The 21,335-nt window shown below is 38.7% G+C and overlaps 1 protein-coding gene across 1 annotated transcript in view; it reads left to right on the top strand.

The window, feature by feature from the left end:
* The window catches only part of PDE3A (phosphodiesterase 3A), a gene marked incomplete at both ends in the record, with an annotated part of 284,537 nt that overhangs the window by 228,589 nt on the left and 34,613 nt on the right, over positions 1–21,335 (top strand). Inside the window, 3 exons of the mRNA XM_084255033.1 lie at positions 2,693–2,950; positions 4,785–4,939; positions 10,396–10,520. Coding sequence (XP_084111159.1) covers positions 2,693–2,950; positions 4,785–4,939; positions 10,396–10,520 — 538 coding nt within the window. The remainder of the gene's footprint in view (positions 1–2,692; positions 2,951–4,784; positions 4,940–10,395; positions 10,521–21,335) is intronic.

Genomic DNA, 21,335 nt, shown 5'->3' with positions numbered 1-21,335 from the left:
TCCCTCCGGGCGAGTTTTTTAGAATCATAATAATTAAACATGTACTAGAAATACATGTTTCTAAAAATGTTAACCGGTTCAGTGGATTTTCTCATGAACATTTTTTTTTGGAAGTTGACAATGTGGGTACATATGTGAAATATGCACAATTACATGTCCTAAAACTATAGCTACTGGTACACTTAAATTTACAGTTGGTTCATAATAGATACTTAGGCTTCTGAGCAGAGAAAATCATGGCACAGGATTAAATGATGCTTTAAATATTTGCAAGTATATTTCAGAACTTAAGATGAAAAATTGGGCATTTATTTTGTCAAACATTTATTTTGTATGCTGTATCAGAGTATATGTTTTTGCAGCCTATCTGCAAATATTTTTGTGTTCTGCCTATCTGCAGATATTTTTGTGTTCTGCCTATCTGATTTTGATTTTAGCATGTTACTTTTGGTGAATAAAAATACAGTTAATAAAATTATCTTCTTTGAAGACTTGTGCTAAAAAAAATCAACTGCCGCCATTATTATTATGTTATTGCTATTATCCTAAAAAAGTAAAAGACACAACTGTTCTATATGATATCTTCATAGAAAACTTTTCCCTTGTTTATACTCATTTCAGGACATGCAGGTATTTTCCTGCATGTTGGGTTTTTTCATAATTATCATGTTCTTCTGATTAAAAAAATATATATATTCACTTTGTATGAGATACTTTCCCCTCACCATGGAACAATATTTCATAAGCATTTTTCCAGATAACCATCTCTAGATCTACCCAAATATTTTAAGCAAGTATGTACCACTATATAACACAATTACTATATAATTTTTATTCTTATTTATTGCTTTATAAGCATTTGTGGTTGCTTTCTTCAGTGGTTACTATAAGAGTTCTACTCTAGTCCCTGTGTCTTTGTCCTTATGTTTGAATATATTGTATAGTTTTTCTTTACATGTCTACCTTATTTTTGCTGTACCATAAGATACAATATACATTTAAACAATAGATGACAGACTTAGCAAAATTTCCTTCTGAAAATATTGGATTATATTTACTCATTGCTCATTTCCTCCAACCATTTCTAATACTTGGTGCTCTCAGTCTTGGATTATTTTGTCATTTTGAAAAGTAAAAGTTACTTTTATTATGTGGATTTACATTTTTAAATTTAGGGAGGCAAATAGTTGTTATATATTTGATCACTTTTATTTTATTTAAACTGTCTATTCATTCACTCTATCCAAGTTTGTTTTTCATTAAGCTTTTTTAAAAGCTCTTCCTTTGGGTACTCAGAATCTTCGTTATGGTATGTCCTCTTAGGTAGAAGTATTATGCCTTTATTTAGGCAGATCCATCAGCTACATCTTTGACAGATTATGAATTTGTGTGATATTTTAATGGTCTTCGTAGTTCTGAGATTACAGAAGGGTCCACTCTATTTTCTTTTAATAATCTTGTAATGTTATACATTAAAATTTTTCATCTCTCTGGAGCTTACTTTTAAGGCTGGTGTGAAAGAATGATGAAATTTCATTTTTTCCTAAATACATAGCTGCACTTACAATACCCTTTTATTGAAAAATTCTAGAATTATTACTGCTGTTATTTATATCATTACTGTTAATGAGCACTTACTTACAATTGCCAGTACACTATTAAGTGCTTTATATATATTACTCCTTTTAGTGCTTGTAATTACCTTCTGAGGTCACTACTTATTACTTTGTCCATTTTACAGGTGGAGAACTGAGCGTCTTGCCAAAGACAGTGATCTAGAAAGTGGTAGGGTCAAGGGTCAGGAGTGGGGTTGGGCAGTCTCATTCCAGAACCTATTACCCCCCACCCCACGAAGGGCTACATCAGGTAACGTTCTGTGGAGTCCTCTGCCTTGTCACGTGGCAACATTCCAATGTCACAGGTCCTCTCTGTGCCATTTTTATGCTTCATCTCTGACCTTGGCCTTGACTCCACCCAGCTCTCCCATCTTCCTCCTGGTTTCCATAGCTGACCTGGTTCTGTATCCTTCATTTCTCCAGCAAATCTAGGGTGATAACTGTGAATCTGGCAGGGAGTGTGACCAAGTATGACAGATGTGCCCCAGCATCCAGCAGTGAAATTTCTGTATGTCCCAACCAGAACAAGAGGGACAATTTGTGAATTTGAACAAGACTGAATTGCTTTTCTTGCTCTCTCTTTCTAACATCTCACATTAAAATACAGTTAGCCTTTGAACAACACAGACTTGAACTGTATAGGTTCACTTTTCAGTTATTCTAGCACAGTACTATAAATTTATTTTCCTTCTGATTTTTTTAAAATAAGTTTCCCCTGGTTTATTATAAGAATACATATGACATACAAAATATGTGTTCATCAGTAGCTTATGTTATTGGTAGGGCTTCCAGTTACCATCATTTGATAGTTTGGGGAGTCAAAAGTTTATGTGCAGATTTTGGACTGTGTGAAAACCCTACCCCTCAAGGGTCAACTATATAACTAAAATTAAAATAATGTGACTGTATTAATGTTGCTTTCAGAATAAAATTCTTTAATAATATATACTGAAAGGCTGAGTTCTTCCTAAGGAGTGATCTCTACAAAGTTTCTACCTGTACTCTGAAAGCCCCAATTTCCTTCTTGGTGCCTTTGGCGCAAGCCTTTTCTCACTGCCTATCCTGTTTGTTCTCAGTCGTCAGGAACCAGCATCACTGTGGACATCGCCGTGATGGGCGAAGCTCATGGCCTCATCACCGACCTCCTGGCGGACCCTTCCCTGCCCCCCACTGTGTGCACGTCCCTGAGGGCAGTGAGCAATCTGCTCAGCACCCAGCTCACCTTCCAGGCCATTCACAAGCCCAGAGCGAATCCTGTTGTGACCTTCAGCGAAAACTACACATGTTCTGATTCAGAAGAAAGCTCTGAGAAAGACAAGCTGGCTATTCCCAAGGTGGGTATCAGCGACATACTCCTGAGAAGGTTGAACTTTTTCTTTTAGTTTAATTTACATTGGACTGTCTTCTAGCTCTCCTTCTTGTCACCTCACATTCATAGGCAGATTCACATCAGTTCTTTCTCTGCAGTCCAGAGTAATAAAAATGAATCATAAAACCTGTCTTGATGTTTGACAGCTTTCTGTAAATAAACAGTTTAGCTTCTTCCAGGATCTTTTTGATTTAAATGTGCAAGTTTTAACTTGTCTGTGCCACAGCCTCTCCATGGAAGAGGAGTGTAGTAGGAGAAAAACAACAGAAAAAAGTCCCTGTCCAGATGCCGCTGTGGGGGTTCAGTTGAAATGTGCTGCCTCCTGCAATGCAAGACTCCTTTGTTCTTTGATGTCTCTGTAGGATAGTCCTCATAGAAGCCATGGATTTCTCAAACCCAAAATGTTTGGATTTCAGAACAGAGACTGATATCCTCCACCCAGTTGAGGTCTCACTCTGAGTTGAGAGCAAGTTACTTTAATGATTCTTAAATAAAACCAGAGGTGTTGGAGCCTGGCACATCCAGCAGTTCTCTCTCTAGTAAACCAGCAACCATGCCATTGGACTGGAGGTTCATCAATAACATTGGTCTCTTGCTATTGTGCTCTTCACCAAACTCTTTTAATTAGGTGTTTACATAGTTGCCTTTAAGCATTTGCTTCTTGGAGAAAGGCTTGAGTAAGCATTATATGACATAAAGGAAAAGGGAGAGACAGACTGATCCCTTTGAATCTCAAAAAAAAAAAAAACATGAGATCATGAGATCACTGACATGTGAGGGCAATAATCCTGTTATTTACAGCATTTGACCTCTCCCCCTTAAAGTACCTGCCAAGATGCAATAGTCAGATCTTTGCATAACATCACAAACAATTTAGTACCAGAGTTTTTCTTGAGTTCCATGATATCATATACTTCCCTTCTCAAGCCTTTTTATTATCATCAGGAGAGCAGAATGCATCTTTGTAAATCATGGCTACACAATCATTCTACAAAGAATAAGTAGCCACAATAAAAATGGGTTGAGCTTCTAGCTATTGTAACTATTGGTGTAGTTGTATTAGAAAAATATGTTCAGCTTAATATTTTAGGTCAAGACACTTTTTAGCATATGGGTGAGGCTCATCTTGGTGAGCCCAGGATCTTGTGTGAGTGCTGGTTAAGCCACATGTTCTGCTGGGACCTGGCAGGAAGAGAAGTAGCACAGAGAAGGTTTAAGTCAATCAGCACAGTCTTCCATTAAGAAGAGTTGGTGCTGATGTAATTACCCATGTGACATCTAAGTCACCTGACCCATCTTAAGCAGAGCATTTTGTGAGTTGTACTCTTAAACGTAGCTGCTTTCATTTGTAAATCAAGAAATTAAAATTTAATCAATAAATACTTTGGTATAGAGACTCTTGTGCAAGATCTGCAAATTACACCATCTCCCAAACATGTGACTTTTGAGGAAAACTTCTGCTCATAATAACTGATCTATGTACATAGATATGTAAATCCTATTAAACTAATATAACCATAAAATCATCCCAGAGTTAATGCTTCCTCATCCCTAGGATCCCATGTTTATATAATCATTAATAGGAAGCTCCCGAAATGTTATCTTTTTTAATATTCATTCATTTTGTTCAGAAACTTTTATTGAAATTCTGAGCACCCAAGTTTTAAATAGGTGGGATTCAACTAATATAATGCAATAAATTTACTTCCATCTGAAAACTCATTTCCTTCCAATATGTTACATAGAAATCGGTGGTTGAAAATATGCGTGATAATCAAATCAGCACTTCATCTTCCCAGCGCTTGAGAAGGAGCTTGCCCGCAGGCTTACTGAGGCGAGTTTCCTCCACTTGGACAACGACCACCTCAGCCACAGGTCTGCCTACCTTGGAGCCGGCCCCAGTGCGGAGGGACCGTAGTGCTAGCATCAAACTTCATGAGGCACCTTCATCCAGGTGAGACGAGGCTCCTGTTGGTTTCACATGACTCAGAGAACTTACTTACCAAAAAATGATAAATTACTGGGGGAAGGAAGGCCCGAAGAATTACAGTTGGTTGGATGTCAGTTTTGAAAGTGAAAAAAGTGTGTGGTTTAAATGCAGAAGAGTCAGGGATTAACACTAAATAATTGAGCATAGATTGTGTTGTGTGGCCTTAACTATCAGTGGAGACAGTGCCTTGAGGTAACTTTGGATGAAAAGCATTGAGCCCCAGATAGAGGGAGGTTAGATTTTTATCTAGATTGAGAGCCACATCGAGATCCTTAAATCCAAAGTATCCAACCTGACATGTGCACATAAGATTTCACATGTTCCCCAGGTCCCCAACCAGCTATCCTTGACCACCATCCTAAGAAACCTAGGTATGTTCAGACATCGGACAATTTCAAGTTTATTGAGTGTATTAATTTCAATTTTACAGAGGGACTTCAAAGCTAAAATTATAAAAGCTAAAGAAAAGATATTATTGAGATCTGGTAGGAGTTTTTGAGGAACATTATCATGAAAAAGGTGTTTTTAGAGGGAGCTTTTTTATTTGTCCTTTGCTGTTAAGAATAAAAAACAACACACTTTATATGCATGTAATTACCCTGCCAACACTTACCACCAATTTTAGGTTTTTGAGACATTTGTGTTTGTTTTATGAGGGACCTAATGACTGAAAAATAACCACATCTTTGTTGGCCTCCAGGACAGGACTATTAGAAATCATTTTCTTTGGAAGTTGGCTTTGAATATAAATAAAGCACCTTTCTGAGATTGGCAGAGAAACAGAAATCTTTCAAATCATAGGAATTTAATGACTGCTGACTTTTGTTGTTTTCTTTATTAAGCATAGGTTTGCTTGCTTTCTTCCATATTAACATTTCTAGTATAAAAAAACTATAGAATTGGAAGCAAACTGCAATGATTCTTCTCTATATCAGTGTAAACCCACCTCCAGCTAAATTACCTGAACTTTGGTAAAAATTTAAATGCTATTACAGGAGATGTTAAGCAGTGTTCTTTATGAACATTTCCTAAAGCTTGAAATTCCTTAATTTCCTCTGAAAATATTGGCAATTGTCAGCAGCAGATACTGATAAGTGGTTATGAATAGTATGATAGCTAAATGTTGCTTAATGAATTATGCTCAGGGTGAATATCACTTAGAAAGGAGACCACACCTGACCAGGATTCCTGCTGTTACCTAGTTAATGTTCCATATAGAAGGTCTACCAAAAATCCACCCATGCTTTCTTAAATGTCTTCTCTCTGTGTGTCATTGTTCTTCTGGTCAAATCTCACTTTTTCCTACTATATTCTTCTCTGAGTTAAATGAGATCAAGGGCTAATGTTAAAATCATGAGGAAGAAGATATAATTGTGAATTTAACTTCTAAGGAGCCTGTCATTCTTTTTGTGAATTAAATAAGCAAAATAAAATACTTTCAAAATAGATAAAGAATAGCATATTCCTTTTTCCTTCTCTTTTTTCTTAAAAATATTCATGGCTATCTTGCCTAAAGAGACTTTTTTCCAGCCTTTTTATTCTTTGATTTAACTGTCCTATGAAAATCCTGCTGTAAAATCTGAGAATCAGAAAACTTTTTCACCATTGTGAAAACATGAAATTCATCTGAAGAGAATTCACACCCTTTTAGAGAAAACCATATTATATTCGAGTGGCAAATGCACCACCAATAGCAGTGTTGGCTCATTCTTTGTCGTAGGTGCAAACAGGGAGAAGACAGCCTGAGATAATCACCAGTCCTGAAGTTAAATCCTACATACCAAAGTTAAAATCTTCTGCCCATAGGAGAGCTGGTGCTAAAACTGCTGATTGATTTCCAAATTGAATTGAGTTTTATCCTTATGTCTCTTCCTTACCATCTGTCCTTGCACTGAGGCTCTTTGAGGACTGTAGTGGTAGGAAGAAAAGTAGAAATGGTTATGAAAATTAGGAAGAGTCAGCTGGAGGGAGAGCATGGGATGATTTACTCATGGCTCATTCTGCATGCAGCCTGGTGGCAGGGATACAACCCAGAGGGGCTGGGCATGGCACCTCAACTCTGTGTCCGCAGAAGCAAGTGCAAGGGAAATTAGGTGAAAGAATTAAAAGGATCTTTTATTTTATTTATTTTTAATTTTTCTTTATTTTTGCCAAGAACTGGGGTGCAGGCCAGAGGTGTGAGAGGATTCACCAGAGACAGAGTGGGGAGCGGAACAGAGAGAGTGGGGAATAGAACAGGCAGATCTACTGAAATACATTGCTGAGGGGTGCGGCAGGGGAGACAGGAGTGGCCCGTTGTGCTATGTGGGCAGCTCCCTTGCCGGGATTGAACTCAGGTCATAGGGGTGATAGCACTGAGACTTTACTCCCTATGTCACCAGGGAGGTGCAAAAGGAACTTTCAAAAAAGGCTTTCAAAAGTCTGAAATAGGTCATACCCTGATCATTCCAAGTCAGCCTTGGACCTGAACTCTTCTTCTGTATACTAGGCAGAAAGAAGGATGTAAACTCGGTTAGGGAAACTCTTGGGACCTGGTACCACTTGGGAGCCAGGTTGAAATTGTCATGTGTAGAACTAAGGTCATAGAATCCACTTTGGTGGAGGAGGGCTGAGCTCCACAGCAGGCGCAGATCTTGCCCCTGCTATGGCAGCAGGAGAACAGGGAAAACTTTCCCCTTGCTGTTTTTCTCCCCAGAATCCAAATTATTACATATGTGTGAGATCTGAGCAAGAATCAAAAGAGTGCGAGTCAAACCAAAGATTCCTGGCAGGATCACACAAAACACACTATGTGGACATGCCTGTAAATTAAAATAGGTATTTGTAGTCACACAAACACAAACATGCACACACAGACAAGTATATTGATTTATTGTTTTATTGATATATTTCAATAAATTAATATTATATTAAGAATGGAATATACAGCTAGAATTTTATTTATGTTGAAGATCATTAATTCTCCATATATTAAAAATTCTCATTGGATTTTAATAAAAACATGAGCATGTATTAAATGTCTTTATTAAAATTAGTAGTATTGGGCAGCTTTTGAACTAACCTTTATAGTGTAACTTTTTGAGATATTGAGAATTAAATCCAATAACATTAAAGTCTTTTAAAAATCTTCATATAAAACTAATAACTAATTCATTGTATTTGATGTACTGAGAAATTAAAATTCCTCTGTCTCATATACATCACATGATATTTCTTTACAATAAATCTTACAAGCCAGCAAAAGGAGTTGAAAGAGAATAGTGTTATAAGGAAATAATAGTGTGATTATCAGTCTGATTTTTCCAAGTTTTCTTTGTTTTTATTGTTTCAAAATTCCAGGCATTTGTGAAATACCTAGAATGAGATTTCTAAGAAAAATATGAGGAATGCTTTCCTTCTTTGTGTTTGATAAATGCTGCTATTCATTGCACCTTTCAAATGTCTAATTTATAATCTGTTTGGTAAACTATTAGGAGGAAGCAGAAAAAAACAAATTAATATTTTTATTAACCTTGAGGTTACATTTTCTTCCTCCATATGTGCACATGCTTCCCTCATCCTCCATCAAACCACCCATGCCAATGCCATACTCCATTCCTTCCCCTATCTCCTCTCCCCACTGCCAGTCTCTCAGAAAAGATGAATTTTTAAGGACCTGAGTCAACAGTTAAGGAAAAAAAATCTCTCTGAAATGGAAAAAAATAGAAGAAACCAGGTACCAGAAGTGTCAAACTGGACATCACACTCACTACAGATACCCAGTGCTCACTTTATTGATAACCAAGGAATCCAGCAATAGCCCAGCACATGTTCAGAATTCTTCCCTTTGAGAGGTCTGAAACTCTAAATGCAGCACCCTAAAAGTCCTTTCATTTCACAGTAGCACATGCTGTGGTTTGGATGTAAGAAGTGAGATTCTAAGCAATGCATGCATAATGTTGCTTGCATAGAAGAAGCCATTTTGGGTATGGAACACCTCCAAATTGTACCTCATTAATTATACAGCTTACATGACAATCTCCACCATTCCTGGCCCCATAATTCCATCAATTTCAGGTTTATTTACAATAAGCTTCCCAGACGAACCAGGTATGTCCTGCTTACAGTGCCAAGTGAAGATTGGCAAAGCATTGGACTGTCAAATTATATTCATGCAAATTACAGCTCTTACCCAGTACCAAATTTACTAATGCTTGAAAGCACACAGGTGGTAGCAAAACATGGACCAAGCATTTTTCCCTTGGAGCAGTCCAAGACTGTCAACATAGCTTCGTAAATTCTTTTCTCTTAAATGAGGACAGATTCTGCTTCAGATTTAACTAGTAAGATTTTGAGCATTGCATGCAGAGAAACTTTAGTTTGGAACACCTTCAAAATTTATATCCCATTAGGGCTTCCCCAGTGGCACAGTGGTTGAGCTCTGGGTTGCGAAGCTGCCGCAGCCTCTGCAGCGCCGGTTCGATCCCCGGCTGCTCCCTGGCCACCGGAGGAGGGTCCCACATGGCGCACAGACCTCTCCTGCCGCCCGCTGCTCCCCTCAGCAGTGTACTTCAGGTCCTTCTGCCTGCTCTGCTCCCCGCTCTGGCTCTGGTAAATTCTCTCACCCTCCCGCGCTTCTGACTGTACCCAGTGCTTGTATAAATAAATAAATATATCTTTAAAAAAAATTATATCCCATTAATTGCATGACTCTGTAACATTCTCCATCCCAAACCTCCATAGATCTATTTATTCCAGATTTATTTGTAATAAGCAACCTAGACGGACAAGTACGTCCTGCTAAAATCATTCTGTAGGTGAAGACAGTCCATTACCTTTCACCTAGAAACAGCATCCATTAATGGCAAGTTCATCATTAGCTTGTTCACAATGAGATGTGGTTCACTATCCCCTTTCTTTGCAGGGAATCACCAGTAAAAGAAATGATAGTATAATGCAATCTTTTCCTCCACAAAGTATATTATTTTTGCATGACTTTATAAGCACTATTTTTGAGTATAAAGACATCAAGGATAATAAGTAATAAAGAGCATAGAAAAAGCACCTTAATGTTCACAACTAATATAAGTGCACCTGCATTTTTACCAGGAAATTTGCCAAGGTTTTGTAAAATCTGGGAGGAACGTGATTATAGAAGTAGAATGAGTTCATGTTAGATTCCTATGATTTGGATAAGTAGAAAAGTTACCTTCTTTTGTTAGCCCAGTGTGATTGATGATTGACTTCTTTCTCCCCACAGCCAAGGAGACTGAGCTCAGATAGCCTGTTTGTGATTTGGAAGGAAAGGGCTTCTGTCCCAGAGCCTGAACCATTACTCAGGGAGGCAAGACTATTTTGGAAATGATGGTGTGATTCTGGAAAGATCTGCCCAATAATGGGTGAACATTTCCTTCACTTTTCTTCATGGTCTGTCTTTCTAGTGCTGTCGGTCCAGATACTTGGAGTAACCCAGCGATGATGACCCTAACCAAAAGCAGATCCTTCACTTCATCCTATGCCATTTCAGCGACTAACCACATAAAGGCTAAAAAACAAAATCGTCCAGGTAAGTAACTTTGAAGGAGAAGAGCTTGCACTCACTGAGATTGAGTCTTGGAGTGAAAATCAAGCCCTTAGCATTCTGGTGATATTCTAAAGGTGCCCTGTTCTCAGATATGATTGGTTTGACTGTTTGTTTGTTTTTTAAGATTTTTTATTTATGCATACAAGAACTGGGGTATAGGCCAGCAGTGTGGGGGTGAGAGATTTACCAGAGACAGAGTAGGGAACAGAACTGGCAGACTGACTGAAATACACTGCTGAGGTGAACAGCAGGCGAGTCAGGAGAGGTCTGCTATGCCAAGTGGGTCACCTCCCTGGCCGGCCGGGGATCAAACTCATGCTGCAGTGGCTGGTGATAGCTTCATAGTGCTGAGACTTAACCCCTTGTGCCACCAGGGAGGCCCAGATTGGTTTGACTGTTTTAAAAAGGAAAGGTCTATATAACCAATATGTTGATTCAGTTGTCAGTTTATATGATGATCCAGGTTCTTTCAAGGCACCATTTCCTTCTCTGGAACTTACTGGATGAACAGGAAATGAGTGTTGCTGTTGAGGTGACTGTGTGGCAGCATCATCTTATAAAAACCAAGGATGGACTTAGCAAACGTCAAAGTTATTTTTAGTGCCTGTTAAAAGAAAATTATTTTTCAGGAATGTGGTTTTTAAATGAGTTCAAGAAAATGTCTCACTTACTATGCATTTTACAATTTTTTCAAAGAAATCGTTAGGTCCCTTTCTCCCTTCCAAATATATACATGCTGAAAGAGGTATTTATAGTTGGGAAAATACAATTCAGGACCTTTGAGAGCCTTTGAAAAAGACCTCAGGTCAGCAAGCAGAAGACCCAGTGGCTCTGACTGTCATTTGTGAACAAAGGAGCAAAATGAAGGTTCATGTGATTTCTCCCACCAAGAATCTGGTATCGAGCTGCAGTGTGGGTTTTTCCAGGAGATGGCAGCGCACCCATGGGCGCCAAAGCAGCAGCATCTCCCTTCCCTCGTGCTCTGTGAACTCAACAAGTATTTGTAGAGTGTTTTCTGCTTCTGACACTGGGCTGGTTTAGGAATATGGCAGTGACTAAGCCAGACCCAGCTCCTCCTCAGAGATTCTCACTTATAATCCAGTTGACAATTTGAACAGGTGGGCAACACACTCTATAAGCGTGGTAAAAGCTCTGATAAGGGGAAGTGAGGGAAGATTTTCAAATAATGAAAGAGAGATCCAAGATCCAGCACATTGAGAGAAAGTGTGAGGAACTTAAGGTCGTGAATGGCTGGTGGAGCAAGTGAGTGGAGAGGGAGATGGAAGCAGAGCGACAGACGGGACGAAGCAGGATGCGGAGCTCTGGTGAGGCGTGTAGATAGTGAAATTTCCAGCTGTGAGGTCATCGTCCCTCAGATCATTTCATGTTCCTACCTGAAACATAGGAACATGAAATGATTTGGGGGACGATGCCCCCATTTAGGTTCTGTGCTGGAATCCAGTTTTTGTTAGATTCTGTGTTCAGATTAGCCTTCTGCTAGAGTCCCATGAAGAGTTCACTATGAAGGTTCCTGCTGAGTTTCTTATTCTTCTGCCTAAGGAGCAGCTAAGGAATTCCACATGTGGCTCAAGGGGAAATGGAAATGTGCCCTTTCTCATGGGGCACATTTTTTTTTAGATTTATTTATTTATTTATTTATTTATTTAAGCATTGGGTAGAGTCATAAGTGCGGGAGGGTGAGAGAATTCACCAGAGCCAGAGCGGGGAGCAGAGCAGGCAGAAGGACCGAAGTACACTGCTGAGGGGAGCAGCGGGCGGCAAGAGAGGTCTGTGTGCCATGTGGGACCCTCCTCCGGTGGCTGGGGAGCAGCCAGGGATGGAACCTGGAACCGGCGCTGCAGAGGCTGCGGGCAGCTTTGCAACCCAGTGCTCAACCGCTGCGCCACTGGGGAGGCCCTCATTTTTAAACTCAGTTTTTCTATTTCTTCTCAGAGAAGCATGAGAAGTGTGGATTTACTACAAGCCACTGCATCATAAAAGCAGAAGTCGAAATGGTGATGTTCCTGTGAGGGTTACAAAAACAATAGTCATATTCAACTAATAATCTAAGAGCCCATCTTGAAAAAAAATGAACTTTTAATTTTTTTAGAGACTTAAGCATTTCTGATGTCTCTGATGACTAAAAAAGACAACTGAGGATTTTTTTTCCCCTTTGCTCACCCACTTTGGCAACTATTCCTTGAACCCATTTTAGCACCAACTTAAAAATACTTAAATCTCTACTGTTCACTCTTCCTTCAGAAAGTATGCTTTTATTGGAATTGCATCTATGAAAGAAACCATAAAGGTAATCTGATTTTCTTAAAAATGAATCAAATTGGATCCCCTTCGCTCATTAGAATGTCCATTAAATTATATAACTTAGAAGTCATTCACACCTGAGAAACAGAATGGAGCTTTTGTCTGAGTCAAGCAAAAAATTTACTTCCTTGTGATTGCCTTTAGGGCAAATGCAGATTAGCTCAGTAGTGCTGGGATTCTTCTGGAGCCCCCACTAGGTAGAGGAGCTGAGTTTGAGCATTCCACATTAAACCTGAGACTTTAAAATGAGCATTAAAGTGGTCCCAGATTGGTAGGATCCCATGGCTGCCTACAAAAATATGGGCAGATGATTTTTGGTGGAAAGCGTTATTACCAGTTAAGGGCCGTGCAACTTGAATACGTCAAGTTCAAATTGAAGCTTGGAAGCACTACAAAGGTACAAGAAACACATGAGTTAGAGAAAACAGGAGAAAAATGCCTTTCCCATCTCTAACAGGATTGAGATATTTAAAGGCTAAAATATTTAAATATTTCTTTTAAATATTTAAAGGAAAACACAGGGCCATAAAACATAATAGCAATGAAAAAAGGCATCATTGCAGAGCATATAAATAAATGACTTTTGGAAATGCAGTCAAGGAATGTGATAAATTAAGTGGCATAAGAGATGATGGGAGAGAGAGTAGGAAAGTGAAGGGGGAATGTGTATAGAAATGTCCAGAATGCAGTAGATGAGAAATTGGGAGAGATTTTCAGAGATAGAGGAAAAGGAATTAGAAAGTCTGATATGCATAATCAGAGTTTTAGTGGAGGTTAGGGAATTTTAAACTTTTTGAGGAAAAACAGTCAAGGAACATTCTCATGTGTTACAAAACAGTGAAACTATACAACACCAAAGGAAAAATATATTAAAGTCAACCAGGGAAAAAGATGCATTTCCTTTTCTGGAAAGGTAGTCCACCTGAATGTACAACTGTCAAAAATGGGTACTGGAACACAGTTGAATATTTTCTTCAAGTTCTCAACCCAGAATTGTATGCCCAGCAAATCTGTCTCATAAATAGCAGTCATCAACTAAAGATATTTTCAGTTAATTAGAACTTTGCCACCTACCAAATCTTAACTAGAAGAATTTTTGATGGCGTGTTCTGAAAAGAAGAATGGTATTATCAAAGGGAAATTCAGAGAGTTAATAAAAGATGTTGGCAAGTCAATTGTAAATCATGAGTCAACCTAAGTAAACATAATCCATAAACCCATAAACAATGATATTTCCAGATTTGGGGTATTCTTTGAGAGATTTTTTTTCGTAGTTTTTTTTTTTTTTTAAGATTTATTTATTTATTTATACAAGCAATGGGTACAGTCAGAAGCCCGGGAGGGTGAGAGAATTCACCAGAGCCAGAACAGGCAGACTGATGAAATACACTGCTGAGGGGAGCAGCGGGCGGCAGGAGAGGTCTGCACGCCATGTGGGACCCTCACCCAGCGGCCGGGTATCGAACCGGCGCTGCAGAGGCTGCGGGCAGCTTCTCAACTCAGCGCTCAACCACTGCGCCACCGGGGAGGCCTACTTTGAGAGATTTTTTAAAGGCAAAATTAAAATATTAGACAATAATAATATGTAACTCAAAGGATGAAGTGTAAATTTCAGTGTTCATTATTATGTAGCCCAGGAATGGGATTCAGACAAAGAAACTAAGACCCCAAAATATTAAGTATTTTGCCCAACATCACACAATTTTCCTGAACCCTTTCTTTTGTTCTGGTGGCTTCATACTAGAAAACAACTGGAGGACAACAAAGGAGATCATTCAAAATTGGGATGTTCTTGTTTCTATCCTTGGCTGAGTACAAGATAATGGAAGGATTTCATTTGTCTGCCTCTCAGTTGTTTCATGTAGGTGATAAAATGAAAATTATTAAAATAACCAAGCTGCTAAAAAGTCATAAGCTGAGAAGTGTGGTGAATGCATTCACTGGGAAAAACATAGCAAGTGAGCCAACTCCATGAGCACCAGCCTCGTCTTCAGTGTCCAGTACCACAGTTCTGAGGTTTGTACTTGAGAAGAAAGGGCATATTCGTGAAACAAAGAGTGAGCAGGGAAGACACCACTCAGGCAGATGGTAGAAGCAGAAGTGCAGGCAAGAGCCTCTCTTCCTGCCATGAAGTACTGAAGGCATGTCCATCACGTCACATGGACGGTGTCTTGCACTGTGACATCTTTAGACAGCTGTCACAGCAGAGCCAAATGTCTATAAGATAACCTGTGTCCAAGGCATGCTGAACTAAACTATGCACAGCCCCCAAAAGGAGGAAAACACACAAGAATCCTGGAACTGAAGTTCACTGACAGTTTTGTGTGGCCCCTTTGAGATGGACGTAGGTACACAAGTGGCTGCGCTGTGTAGTGTATGAAGCTGGATGGAGCCGACTGAGCTGCCACAGTGGGGAAGGGGCTGCGGAAAAGCCCCTTTACATGGCAAAGAATGTAGGGACACAGAATCATAGTGTGAGGAGGGTCTGAGGAAGAAATTAAGAAAAAAATAGGCAAGAGAGGTAGGGAGAGTGCAAGCATCAAGAGGAAACTCCAGACACTGAAAGAGAAATGTCCTGTTTCCAGAGGGGACGAATGAAGCCTGTTCTTTGCACAAATCAAATAAACAGTATGTCTTGTGGCTCAGGCAATCAGCATTAATCTCCATCATTGAAACACAGCCAATTACTATGCAGTTACTGATATAAAATAAATGGATGAAGTCATACAGGTGTCCTTTGATTAAAGCCTAGAAAGGTTTAAATATTATTTGCATTTTCAATCTTTTTGATTATGAGTCATTCATAGTACAGAAGTGCCAATTATATCATTCTGCTTTAACTATTCCTCTAATTCTTACATTTTTATATTTGCAGTAGTCCCATCCCAGGTTCTTAGAAGAGTCTTGTAATCCTATTACAATGATTATAGATAGCTCTCTACCTAAAAGTCACACTGAGTTTTTTCCTATAAAAATTGATGTGAGAGAGAAGTTTATTTATGACCCTAGGATTTTTTTTCTTGCATTCTGTATACTTAAGATATATTTTCTGTTTTAGAAAAATATGAGGTCTGTCCATTTTCCTGTGGGCAAGAGAAAGAAACACATATTTATCAACTATGCTAGTTCCTTTCTCATTCAATTAAAATTAAATGGGAGACTGTTACAGCACAAACCAGATGGATTTCCTTAAGCCCCATCCTTCCAGCACTGGTTAGCATCTCCCTTGACTACCCACAGGTCCTTGTGTCTGGACACACATTTTCTCATGCTCCCAGGAGCAAGGAATTTAAGACTGAAATACTCAAATGAGTTACTATATCAGAATTTTTTTAAATTACATCATTGATTTCATATCTCTAAATGTTTCACTTTTAAGTATTTCATATTAGGGTCCTTTGAATCATTCAAGGATTTCTATTTTATGAGTTTGTCTTTTTGCTGGAATCTCTTCAAATTACTAAAATATAAAATGAAGATGAATATCTTTCAAGAAGGCATATTGATCTGAATCCCTTTGTGTGTGTGTGTGTGTTTGTATGTGTGTGTATAACATAGTCAGTGGAAATGACAAAGGTTATAAACATGATCACATTTAATACCTCTTAGGAAATAACTGTATTAAATACTTGCAGGAAGACCCACATTTCCCATTCCATTGGAGTATCTTATTCCTGTGTCTGAACTATTGATCATTTCATTGTAGTATATCCTTTCTAGAAAGAGTATCTGGTTCTTATCCCCACTTTTATCTCTCCATCCACTGAAGACTAATAGATGAAAACATTGTGCCCAATTCCTGTGGTATAGCTGATCCTTTCTGTTTTTAAAACTCTTTTTATTTAAAGATTTATTATTTATTTATAGATTTATTATTTATTTAAAGATGTATTATTTATGCATAGAAGAATGGAGGTGCAGTCGGGAGGTGCAGGGGTTGAGAGGATTCACCAGAGATAGAGTAAGGAGAGAACAGGCAGATCTACTGAAATACACTGCTGAGGGAAGCAGCAGGTGAGGCAGGGGAGGTCTGCTGCACCATATGTGTTGTTAGCTCCCTGGCCAGGGATGGAACTCAGGCTGCAGTGGTGACAGTGCTGAGACTTAACCTTTATGCCACCAGGGAGGCCCTCTGAAACTCTTAAATAAACTGACAATGCATATGGTGGCTTGAGAGAAAGGAATTCGTATGTTTATACCTTTATCATCTTACCTTCAGAATAAAAATACCCCTGCTTTTCAGAGCTGCTGCCAAGACCCCTGCTGGTAAGAAGTATTCAAAGTATGCAGACTAAAAGCACTGCAGAACAAAGTGCTCTTCCTGCTCTAACAAGGTTTACTTTAAATTTCATCCCAGGCAGTAAGTTTGGAGTCTTAAAGTCTGCTTATTTGTCTAAATTTAGTTCATCTTTCAGCTCCAAGATCTCTAATCATTAAGTGGATTTTTAAATCTACATTTGACTGAATTGCATTTCTCTGAGCGTATCAGCTGGCAGCTAATAAAAATTAGCAATGAAAAAAATGCACTCTCATAAGTGGCCTTCAGAAACTACATCGACAGAAAGGGGCAGTGTTCCCACTTGCTTTGCAAAATTGCAAAAAGCTCACATTTGGCTATCAAAGCAGTGAAGGAATTGCCTCAATCTGTGCCTATCAGGAGTCACTTTTATTTTTTTTAGTTTTTTAGTTTCCTTCTCTCCCCAAACATAAATTTATTGCCCAGTGCTTGTCAAGAATATGTCTGATGACTTTGGAAAAATTGAATATTTGGACTGTTGTTTTTGTTTTTGGGTTTTTTTCCTATATGGATTCACTTTTATTTTTTTTTTCTGTGTTAGTAGAATCTTTATATATATATATATATATATATATATATATAACACCCCAATTTTCATTTTTGCACAATATATGCATTTTCATCTTAGTTATATTCTCCATACAATTCCCACCCTCCTTATTTTGACCCTAATCTCTCCTTCCCTCCCCCTCTGCATAGTGTGTCTCTGGTTTATAATTGCTTGTTGATTTTGATTTTTACTTTATTATAATTAGTCCTTTTCCTGGTCCCTTATTTAGGTTTTCTAAATTACTGCTATGAGTGAGACCATCCGGTATTTTTCTTTTTCTTTCTGGCTTATTTCGCTGAGCATGATCCCTTCCAGCTCCATCCATGTTGCACCTGCACCTCTATGTTTATAGCAGCACTATTTAAAATAGCTAAGCTATGGAAACAACCTAAATGCCCAAAAATAGATGACTGGATCAAGAAGATATGGTACATATACACAATGGAATATTACTCAGCAATCAAAAAAGATAAACTCATGCAATTTGGAGTCACTTTTATTTTAAAGATGCTCCAGTTGAAACATTGCGTGGCCTGTGCTGGTCACAAACAGCCTGGCCCAGCAACCTCTTGCCCCCTACCTTCTTCCTCTTTGCTGGCTGCATCAGACTCCTGACTGGCCCTCTGCACCACATAGAGTGGACCCATGTTTCTGGAACATACTTTTCCCTAGAACTTGTCTAAAGGTCTTCTGTATTTCATTAGGCCTTGGCTCGAATTTTACCTTTAGAACATTTCTGTGCTTTTCTGTCCTCTACCCTCGGTTTTATTTTCCTTCCATTTACTTAAAAATACCTGACTTACTTTTCCTTTTTTCTATTCCTCTTCTACCACCTTAATTTCTTCTTCCTCTCCTTTTTTCTTCCCCTCTTCCTCTTTCTTCTGCTGCTCCTCCATTTCTCTACACCCAGTAGAGTGGAAGCTGATTTTTGTTCTGCTACATCCTGAGTCCTGGGACAGAGCACACACACATCAGTGTTTGTTCAGTAAACATGTCACTGAGATGTGTTTTTACCCTGGGCAAATAAGGTATCTTGGGACTTTTATTTTATTTTATTTATTTTTAATTATTATTCTTTTAATTTTATACATTTTTACATCATTTTTTATTTTTGCACAATGTATGCATTTTCATCTTGGTTATAGTCCCCATACAATTCCCACCACCCCCTTGTTTTGATCCTATTCCCTTTTCCCCCTCACCCCCATAGTGTGTCTTTGGTTTATAGTTGCTTGTTTATTTTGATTTTTACTTAAACCTGCACCCCTATGTTTATAACAGCACTATTTACTATATGTAAGCTATGGAAACACCCCAACTGCCCCAAAATAGGTGACTGGATCTAGAAGATGTGGTACATATACACAATGGAATATTATTCAGCAATCAAAAAGGATAAACTCATGCAATTTGCAACAACATGGATGGAGCTGGAAGGGGTCATGCTCAACGAAATAAGCCAGAAAGAAAAAGAAAAATACCAGATGGTCTCACTCATAGCAGGAATTTAGAAAACCTAAATAAGGGATCAGGAAAAAAGACTAATTATATCTTGGGACTTTATACCACATTATACCAGCATCCAACTCTTCAATAGTTCCTCTGCTTTCCTAAGATTACTTGAAGACTTGCTTGGCCTTAGTCTAACAAAGTCTAAGTTATTCTGGCCCTTTCTAACCCTTCTTTACAGAGAGCAGATATATATCTATATCTGTATGTACACATATACATACACACTCACCATATATATATATATATATATATATATATATATATATATAGTCACAAACAAAATAATATTTGTGACCACAAACCATTGTGGTCACAAATATTATTTTATATATATACACACTCACCATATATATATATGGTGAAATGCATATATATATGGTGAGTGTATATATATGTAAAATAATATTTGTGACCACAATGGCAGTGGAGAATTGAGAAGGGATGGGAAGGGATTTAGCACTTCACAGTGTTCGTGATGATAGGTTACTTGGGAAACTGAATTAAAAACTGAGTGAACTTATTTTCGTTCTCACTCAAGAAACTATCATGGGAAGGTTTGTGGTATCTTTGGTAAAATAGCAATGTATTTTCAATAGAAATGGAAGCCATGAGGCCTTGTGTGTCAGGAGACATGCAAATGCTGCTTGGCAGAGGCTGGATTTTTCTTCCTCCTTCGGCAGCCTCTGGTAGTTGTCTGAGCTCAGAAAGCATATTTCCCTGAGAACAGTTGAGCCCAGGCTGACTCTTCTGCTTCTCGGCACAGGGACCCAGGAAGATGCCTTAGTCTCTCTGGCAGGTGTGGGTGTATTGATTAGGAATCAGCAATAGAAATATTGGGAAAAGACTGAGCATTGGTTGCTGGCCTCAACTTTTAATTCAAGCAAGTGGGTAATTTCTCATCTTTTAAAACAAAACAAAGGGTGGGGGTGGGAAGCAAAGGGTGGAGGGGCCCAGTGGACTGTGGTGGAGTACTATGGGTGCCTGGGCAGTGGGTGTGGAGTGCTGACATATATCCGAGGGTGTGGTCCTGTGCCTCTGAATCACATACAGTGTTGTCAACCAATGTTCCCTCAATTAAAAAGGAAAAATACAATGAAATAAAAAAAGAAAAATTAAAAAACAAACTATGATGCCAACAAGAAACTTAAAAATTACAAAATTCTGTCAACAAGTATAGCTTTCAGTGAACCTGAAACCTTTGGGTGTAACAAGGAAAACTTTTGAGAGAATTAGATGTTGAAAGCAAACTGAGCCAGCATCCAGCTCCCACATGTTATTCACACATACGTCTGGGCTGTACGCTCTCCTGGAGGGGTGAGAAGTAGAAAAGGACTTTTGATGATTTCATTTCATCTGCTTTCTGGAGATTGTTCAGCCATAAAACCAAGAAAAGCCGTAAGCAAGTGGTGGTGCGGGAAGGGTTTCTCTCTCCTCTCCAATGTCAGCGTCAAGTACAGGGTGCCTTCTCTCCACTTAGAGAGTTACTTCCAAAGCTCTCATCCCTGTATACAAACACTAGGAAATCTCGCCAGGGTTCACTACAGTTTTCACAATCGAGAATCAACACGGTTTGGCACAAGCATCTATACTTAAGAATGTAACCTTTAGGCCTATTGTTGGATCTGAAGCGATGGTTTTCCATTTTTCAATGTTCGCATTGGAAATCACACTGATCAAAGGCCCGAGTCACACATGCGGAGTAGTTTCTCTGAAAATGTGCATGTTTCATAAACTGAACGGCCTCTCCAAACATTTCCTTTATTTACATTTTTTAAACATCCCATGCCTGCCAAACACACTCGAGATGCACCAACATTTAAAACACTTGCAGATCCTGTTGCTGCTAAAAGCTTCACAACCTAAAAGAAGGCAAACACATGAGTAAATTTTAGCTGTTATCATCATGTGAGGATGACAAGGAGAAAAAAAAATGGGAGGAGAAAATAATATCCTTGTGTCCTGAAGTTACTCCGGGACACCGAGGCTTTAACTGCCTTTGTCAACATTGCCACTGATTTTTTTCATGATGATTCACTGTGCGCATTTCACACTGCGGAGCCGCCCCCACTGTCCACCCTGATTTCCAGATGGTGGGGTGCAGAGGAGGCCAGCACAC

This window comes from Talpa europaea (assembly GCF_964194135.1).
Source record: "Talpa europaea genome assembly, chromosome: 15".
NCBI lineage: Eukaryota > Metazoa > Chordata > Mammalia > Eulipotyphla > Talpidae > Talpa > Talpa europaea.
The sequence above is the reverse complement of the archived record's forward strand: the minus strand, read 5'-3'. Positions and strand labels throughout refer to the sequence as shown.